At 42.9% G+C, this 8,708-nt stretch overlaps 1 protein-coding gene across 1 annotated transcript; it reads right to left on the bottom strand.

The window, feature by feature from the left end:
* Positions 1-3,499: 3,499 nt before the first annotated feature.
* On the bottom strand, positions 3,500-4,807 carry LOC129182653 (craniofacial development protein 2-like). The gene is given in 4 exon segments (XM_054779038.1): positions 3,500-3,648; positions 3,651-4,091; positions 4,094-4,168; positions 4,171-4,807. Coding segments are annotated over 4 exon segments (1,302 nt in total).
* Between the last annotated feature and the right edge of the window lie 3,901 nt (positions 4,808-8,708).

Consider the following 8,708-nt stretch of genomic DNA (forward strand, 5'->3'; position numbering starts at 1 on the left):
CACCTTAACCTAGCATGGATTTGTTTGGAATGTGGCAGGATGATGCAATACATCATTGGACAAGTTTGTCCAGTGATGTAGTTTGGCTAACTTGTAGAATGGGATATCATCCTGTGCACACATTGCTAGAAAATCCTCAACAAACTGGAAAGTTCGTGCTTGTGGTTCAGGAAGACATAATTCCAATCGCTTTATTAACAAGTGGCAAACACAACACCTTATAAACACACTCATAAAGACTGAGTTGCACTAGCATGCTCTGCTAACACAACCTAGTTGCACTCCCGCTCACTGACAAGTAAAGCAGGCCTTACATCCTGACGTACGTGCTCTTACGTGCTGGCTACGTGCAAAAATGGGGAAAATCGCAAGAGACATGCACGTGGCCCGCATGGATTTCCAAACCTGCAGACAGCAGGAAGCCCGTAGGAAGAAAATTGGGATGCAAATTATTTTGTGCGTGCACGTAGGAAACTTTGCACGCAGCCAGGTCGCAAGGGCAAGGCAGAGGAGGATTGCATGACCATTGACGGCCACAGCAGCGGCTCCTCAAACGGCGGGCGACTCCTCCGGCTGTACGCTCTGGTTCTCCCAACCTCCATGGACGCACGGCGTGTGCTCACATAGCAAATCCGACATTAATGCGCCTTGCCCGGCCATGGAGGGTGGCTTCTCCCGGCCAACACTGTGGTTCTCCTGACCTACGTGGATGCACGGCGGCTGCTCACATAGCGTATCCAACATTAATGCACCTTACCCTTCCCACTGTACACTCTGGTTCTCCCGTTCATGATAGCCATAGGTTGCATCAACGAAGGGTGAGCATCAAGCACGTGGGTGTCGCTCCATAAGTATGACACACTTGCAACCCCTCTGATACCCTACTTCCCCTACGTGTTGGCCACGGCCAACAAATTTCCCAAAAAATTGCGGAGCCCGTGCGTTTGGTGACACATACATCGGGATGTAAGGACCGCTTAAGAGATGACTTTACAAGTTGTTTTGCCAGCTTCAGGGGGGGGGAGGGTTGGTGTTTTATGAGGAAATATGAACATGAATGAGCAGTCCGCTGAGGAAAAATATTTCCACACACAAACATTCCTTTTCCTCACGATGACAGCATTTCATTCACATTATGTCAGGTTCGGTGTAGATTCCGTTTTAATGGGGGACAATCACAGGGCCCTACGCATAGCACTCACTTGCAATCTTGCATCTCTTTGGTTCCACCATTTCTGGTTACCCTGAACAATTTTTATTCTGTGATCACTTTTAATGTGGAGACACTGCCTGGTTCAAGACAGTAGTTCCACCTAGTGCTAAAATAAGATGTACAAAATAGCTCATTACATGTTATATGCGTGTCATAGTCCGTATCATTTTTAGACTTTGATACGGGCCAGTTAAAAATGCATGGCAGTTAAAAATGCATTGGGCCGTAGTTTGGATGCCCCTGGATTAGAGCATCAAAATTAGGCATTTTAGGACTTTTTATGAGTGTGTCCACAGTTTTTGCCATTCACAGAGGTCTTGGAATGTAAAACCATTAACACCTGATCTACTGTAGATTTACGATCAGCTGAAAATGACTAAACACACATCCAAACATGGTCTACGTAGATAGCTGGCAATACTAGTGAGATAGATAAGATAAGATAATTGTGTCTTGCCTACAGTCATTTTGGTAGCGTCATGGTGTGTGGCTGCATGAATGCTGATGCTTTCCATCAGCACCAAATTGTACACCAAATAAAACAAAAACAAATAAAAGAAATGTCCTGTTTCACAGTGTAAACAAGTGACATTTAAATATACACTTTTACCTGGACCTGTACCAAAATGTTGTGGTTTCTTTTTTGGCCACTGTCCCACTTTAATGGAATCGATGAGGTACTTTTGCTTAGCAAACTGGGATTTTAAAAATTGCTTCGGTAGAGGTAATAGAAACCAGTTTCCAGTGTGCAGCAAGGGCCTTAGCAATCATTTGGGTTTAGATCCAACAACAATCGTGTACAATAGCCAAAACCGCAAAGTGTGTAAATGTGAACAGAAAACAACGCATCCTCTTGAGTGTTTGTGTGCTACTGTGTCTATTTTGGCTTTCAATGAAGCCCAGTTTTGCTCACAGGTTACTCACACACATACACACCATTACACATCCACTTCTAATTGAAAGTTGTCACTTTATAAACTCCTCTACATGGAATCACATTATTTGGCTGAAGTTTCCAGATCCTTAATTCCTTTCTAGCTGGCAACATCCCCACCCTCATTAGTTCAGATATGGTCCCCCCAACCTTCACTCATACGCACATGAATATGGGCACACCTGCTCAGAAATGGCAAATTGTAGCTGTGAAGCACAAAATGAACACTCAGCGTCTACGGATGAATATAGAGGGCTCAGTGACGCAGAAAATAAATGGAATTCACTCCCTGCTTTTGGTTACATCATCGCTCTAATTGGCTGCACTTGTATCTTGACTTGCACAAGTTGTTGTGGCCCAAAAGTGAATGCAATTGAAATAATGAGGATGAGCGATCCAAGGCAGAATAATTAATGTTTGCCACTTCATAATTCTTAGTATTCTCTGATGTCTAAATGGTCTTTCTCCCTCACTCTTACATTCAGGATCTGCAGTGGCTTAACAATGTTTCATTCATTATGAATTAGGCCCTGAATTAGGCTGCATATACTTAATCATTCTTGTGGGCTCGCTTCTTGGTCTGACCTGCCGAATAACATTAATTTAGTATTCTGGGAATGCTAATTAACTCTATGATCTACATGAACATGTGAAAGTTGGCAGAACAGATGGGTGCCTGCTTATGTCTTATCTATCTGCATCCTAAATTGTTTCTGCAGTACCACTCAAGGACTGGGTATAAAATAGTCACTTCTATTAACACCAGACTGTGGGAGTATAAAGACAGAACACCATTAACAGTACACTTAGGCCCATCGCTCCTCCTGGAGCATTGGCCGCTGACAACAGTCCGCCAGAGTGCTCTGTCCTGGGCTGCTCTCTCGAGCTGTCTCCAGGTCTTTTCCGTCTTCTTCATGTCACCATTGCGGTCTTGTCTCCTGGTGTTTCTTGGCCTTCCACTCTTCTGCTTCCCTTGGGGGTTCCACTTGAGTGCTTGCCTTGTGGTCTTACAGACTGGCTTCCTCATGGTCTACCCAATCCATACCTATAGTGTCGGCTGGATCTCGTCCTCGACTGGCGGCTGGGTGGTACGCTGCCACAGGTCATACGTGATGCGCAAGGTAGCACTCTGTTCTGGCGGAAGCGGGCGGTCTTGGAGGAGAGAGTCAACAGCACCTTTGATTCTCTCAAGTAGGATCCTGTTGAAGGCCTTCCCTGGCACTGACATAAGTGTTATTCCTCTGTAGTTGTAGTGCTGAAGTCTCCTTTCTTGGGTAGCCTGATGCCCACCTTCCAATCTGCTGGTACTTATTTTTCTTCCCATATCTTCTCAAAGAGAGGGTACAGCATCTCTACGGTGGTCTCCAGAAGTCTTCTTGTGCCTTTGTTGCTCTTGTTCGGCTGTTATCTACTGCTGCCTTCTTCTGCTCTCTCTCCTGGAGCTTGCGTAGAGTGTCTGCCAATATCCAGTCCCTCTGTTGGTGTCTCTTGGGGCCTACTATTCCTGACAGGTTGACGCAAGTGTCTACTTCACTTTCTGCCACTGGTTCTCGGTGGTGACCTCTTCTTCAAACAGTTGTAGTACTTGGTACTTGTTGGTGAGAGACAGTCTAAATCCTTCTCTGGTCTTGGTGTCTTTCAGCATGCTGACATTGTACTTCAGCCTCTTCTTTGTAGCTCCCATCGAGTTCTGCTTCAGCTTCAGCCTGGCTACCAGCAGGCGGTGGTCAGATGCGACGTCTGCTCCTCTTCTCACCCTTCCATCCTGTGGGGCCCCTCTGAATTTCTTGGCTATGCAGATGGGGTCGATCTGGTTCTCAATCACAAAGTCCGGTGATACCTAAGTGGCCCTATGTAGTCTTCTGTGGGGGAAAGTGCTGCCACCAATGACCAGGTTCTTCATGGCACAGAAGTCTGCAAATTTTTCGCCTTTCTCATTTCTCTGAGTCCGTGTCTTCCCATCACTTCCTCATATCCGGTGTTGTCTTCTCCAATCTTGGTGTTGAGGTCGCCCATGCGGATGTGACATCTTTCTCTGGGTACTTGGCCATGACCTTTTGCAGTCTGTCGTAAAATCAATCCTTGACTACTTCATAACTGTTGTTGGTTGTGGCGTAGCACTGGATAACATTCATCTTGATCTTCTTCTTCTTCTTTGTTCTGAAGGATGCTGCAATTATTCCTGATCCATGTGTCTCCCATCCTATCAGAGCTCGCTGTGCAGATCCTGACAACATGAGTGCGGCGACTTCTGTGTGTGGAGCATTGTCTTCTTCTTGGCCGGAATACAGCAACATCTCTCCGATAAGCAGTCTTCTTTGTCTTGAATGTGTCCAAAGGGTCTCCCTGATTCCAAGCAGTGTGAGATTGTTGTAGCTGTTCATCTCTGCGGCTACTTGTGCTGCTGTTCCTCCCTTTCATACAATGGTCCTCACATTCCATGTTCCGACATTAATGGTCCTAGTCGATAGAAGGGGGGTCGGCCTTGCAGCTTCCGTAGACTCAGAGTTTTCACTAAACAGAGTCGTACGTTCTCTTGATGAGGACCCTTCCTCTTCCAGGGCAGTAGTCTCTTGGTCTGCTGTTGGCGTTTCTGTAGCATGCAGGGTTTTTACGGGGTGAGGTTGCAAGCCCCATGCCCAACCTTCCTCTTTTCTCATCTGGGCTTGGGACCGACCACAGTAGCGTTATTAACAGTTCACAAGGGTTTTTTTTTCAGAAGTAGATTTTTGTGGTATAGAGCCTCCAGCCTCCAAATATGACTTCATTGCAGCGCCACCATTGTTCATTAAAATCACACTCAATCAAAGCATAAAACGTGTAAAGAACAGATGAGCTATTAGTTTTCTGTTGCCAAATCTTTGATTTGGAAAATATGGGACTGGAAAAGCAATGATATAGCAAATATAATATGTCTTGACATTCTCTTAAAATGATTTGCTGATCATCCAGTCAGATAGTTTTGGAAGGATGAGGCTGTATCTGTTGCCAGGGGTTTGGGACCTAGAAAAAGTATCAATTCCGGCCCCACACAAAAAACTGACTCATGTTCCTGTATTTTTAAGGACCCCTATCAGTCACAAGCGCTTAGAAAATCACATTTCTACCCTTTAAATATAACACAAAGAAGTTGTACAGTTATTGCAGCTTCTTCTCCTATGTACGTCATGACTGGAAAGTTTGCTCTGTCTTCCAGCACAGTGTCAGGAGCGTGGAGGAGATGCCAAGAAACAGGTGGATAGAGCAATAGAGGTGAAGAGCACTGGAGGAAGGCAGCAACCCAGCAACCCATTTCTAGTTAAAATAAAGTATTTAAAGTTGCCATTTTGGTAACTTGAAAGTAGCAACAAGGACCAGTAACACATGCTTTAAAGCACTGGTGTCCAAAGTGCGGCCCAGGGGCCATATGTGGCCCACGGCTGTGATTTTATCAGCCCGCAGCACAGTCTAAAAATGTAATTTAACAAGGAAACTTTAAAAAACAACAACAACAGCAAAAATGGGAAAATCAATCAAAGGTCCAAATATTAAGAGAAGAGTTGTAATCTAGCAAGGAAAAAAAGCCATAACTTCAAAATAATAAAGTAATAGTATGAAAAAAAATGTCATTTTAGTAGCATGAAGTTGAAATATTAAAGAAAAAAACTATTTTTGTTTTTTAAAGTCCAAAACAATGAAAAAAGTTGTAATTTTTGGAAACTTAGGTTGGGGGAAAATCTATAACATGGAAATAAAGTCAAAATATTAGGAGAAGAAAGTTGAAATATTTGGAAAATTACATAAAAATAATCAACAGCAGAAATTTGACCAGAGTTATGTCAAAATATTAAAAAAAACAATTTTCTAATGAGAAAAAAGTTGCAATTTTATGAGCATAAACTTAAAATGAGGAAAAATATCATTTTAGTAACAATGTTGAATTAAAGAAAAAATACATGACTGTTGTAAAAGATATAAAGTCATAATTACGAGAAGAAAATTTACAAGAGGAAAGCTGAAATGGAATAGTTGGAAAAGTAAAAAAAAAACAGCAGAAAAGAAAAAAAACAGCTGCAATTTTATGGGAATAAAGTCAAAATATTAAGAACAAAAGTCATAATCAAATGAAGAACAAAAGTCGCAATTTTACAAGAATAAACTTGTATTTTTATGGAAGAAACGCCATTTTTAGTAGCATATCACCTGTATTACAAAGGTGAAAGGCAGTTTTTCTTGATCTACATATAGCTTCTTAGCATATATACATATACATATACATACCCTGCATCCTTCCATTTTTCAGTATGTGGCCCTCGCTGCAAAAAGTTTGGACATCCCTGCTTTAAAGCTTATATATTAATATAACATTCTGCTCCCACAATGGTGAAAGACATTACTTTTTTTTCCAAAATCCTCTGCCAAATGATCTATGACTGGATATACTGTATGCAGCAACCGAGGTGTAATTTTTTTAAAGCCCTCTTCCCCGTACTCTTGACTGCTCTCAGTGTCTCATATTCCACTCTCTGCTACTTGAGCATGCTCAGCTCTCTATTTGCTTTTAGTGACCTGGATAGTCGGTGGCCTCATCTCACCTGTTCTCTCACCTCATTACACAGCAGTGGAGTCAGGCGGTCAGTAAACTAGCAGCCCCTGTAGCTTGGAGCACTCAGTCTCAGTGCAGCAGTATCATTAAGTTATGGCTCATTGGGTCTCCCTGTCAGTACATGTTTGCAAGCCATTGATCGATCATTGTACAGAAACAATGATAGTGAATGTCATGGATAAAGATGCATTTAGGCACTTCATAAATTCCTAGGAGAGTTATTTTGTGACACAAGCGGATTAACTGTATGGTAACAAAGCATTGAAAATGCCTCCTGGTAATAAACTGAACAATCTTAAATAGGGGTGTCACAACGCGAGATTAAAACGTGATGAGAATTCTCATTTAGAAAAAAACGTCTTGGAATAATGAATTAATTAATTAATCACAAGGTAACGTAAAATGAACTCAATCATTTTGCCGGCCTCGATATATTGCCAGGTGCATGCGTGTCTGTTTTCCTCCTCTTCCGCCTCCAAACAAGCAGGAAGAAGGTTCACTTTGTGCTTGTTTTCATCCCCTGGGCATATTTGCTCCATGAAGCAAAGGCTTGAACGAAGTGAGCCCTCTTGTCAGTCATACAATCTCTTTGTCTCTGTGAGGGGAGGCGGGGCAGCTAGCATAGCAGAGAAGAGTGTTGTCTCGTGAAGAATAGTGCAAGGTACCATAACATAGGTGAGCCCATCAACACGGATTAGCCAGTATCCACTTTGTCCAAAAGTGGTGGCAACACAAAGTCTACGCAACAAAAATGGAACAGTGCAAAATGGTGGCGTTTAGAAAAAGTGTATTTTGCTACATTGCAAATGAAATGTTGCTCTTTAATACAGTTGAAAAGCCAGCATTTAATTTGAGAGACAGGACAAATTGCCAATCGGAAAATACAGTATATGTCACAAACACCAACTCCACAATTTAGCATTGAAAACATTGAAAAAAAATATCTATGGAGGCAAGAGACAAGGAAAACAGACACAAATGCACACAGCAATATATTGAAGCCGGCAAAATTATTGGTTCATTTTCATTTATTTATGTGATTAATTTATTATTGTTTTTCTCTGGGTACTCTGGTTTCCTCCCACATCCAAAAACATGCATGTTAGGTTAATTGGCGACTCAAAATTGTCCATAGGTATGAATGTGAATGTGAATGGTTGTTTGTTTATATGTGCCCTGCAATTGGCTGGCAACCAGTCCAGGGTGTACCCCGCCTGTCGCCTGAAGTCAGCTGGGATAGGCTCCAGCATCCCCCGCAACTCTAATGAGGAGAAGTATATATACAGTAGGTATATACAGTATATGTGTGTGTGTATGTATGTGTTTATATATGTACATGTCTCGTGACACTCCTAGAATTAAACAGTAATGGTGCCCTAGTGCAGTGGTCCTCAACCCCCGGGCCGCGGCCCTGTACCGGGCCTTGGGCCAGCCCTTTGTCAGGTCAGATATATACCATCAACCATTCACATCTATGGACAATTTAGAGTCCCCAATTCACCTAGCATGCATGTTTTGGAATGTGGGTGGAAGCCAGATTACCCATAGAAAACCCACACATGACGCACAGGGAGAACATGCAAGCGCCACACACCGATGTCCATACGGGGAATCACACCCTCAGTCTCTTAACTGTGAGGGCAACATGATAACCACTAGGGCAGTGGTCCCCAACCTTTTTTTGACCCACAGACCGGCTTGTGGTCCCACAAATCTCCCGCGGACCGAGAGAGGGGTGGGGTGGGGTGGGGGTGTTTGCGGGGGTGTCGTACATTATAGCGATCTAATTTATCTTATTTATTATGTATTGTGTAAAACTAAGACATGAATAACATCAAATTAAAAGCACAAAATGAATGCTGACCCACCATCCACCAGTTCAAGTTCCAGCCAAGTTTTTCCAGAGAGATTATTACATCGCTGTTTGACGTGTGTGGTAAAAGGCAGTTGCTAGCATGAATTAACTTCAGACAAAT

The sequence above is a fragment of the Dunckerocampus dactyliophorus genome, chromosome 6, assembly GCF_027744805.1.
Source record: "Dunckerocampus dactyliophorus isolate RoL2022-P2 chromosome 6, RoL_Ddac_1.1, whole genome shotgun sequence".
Classification (NCBI taxonomy): Eukaryota; Metazoa; Chordata; class Actinopteri; order Syngnathiformes; family Syngnathidae; genus Dunckerocampus; species Dunckerocampus dactyliophorus.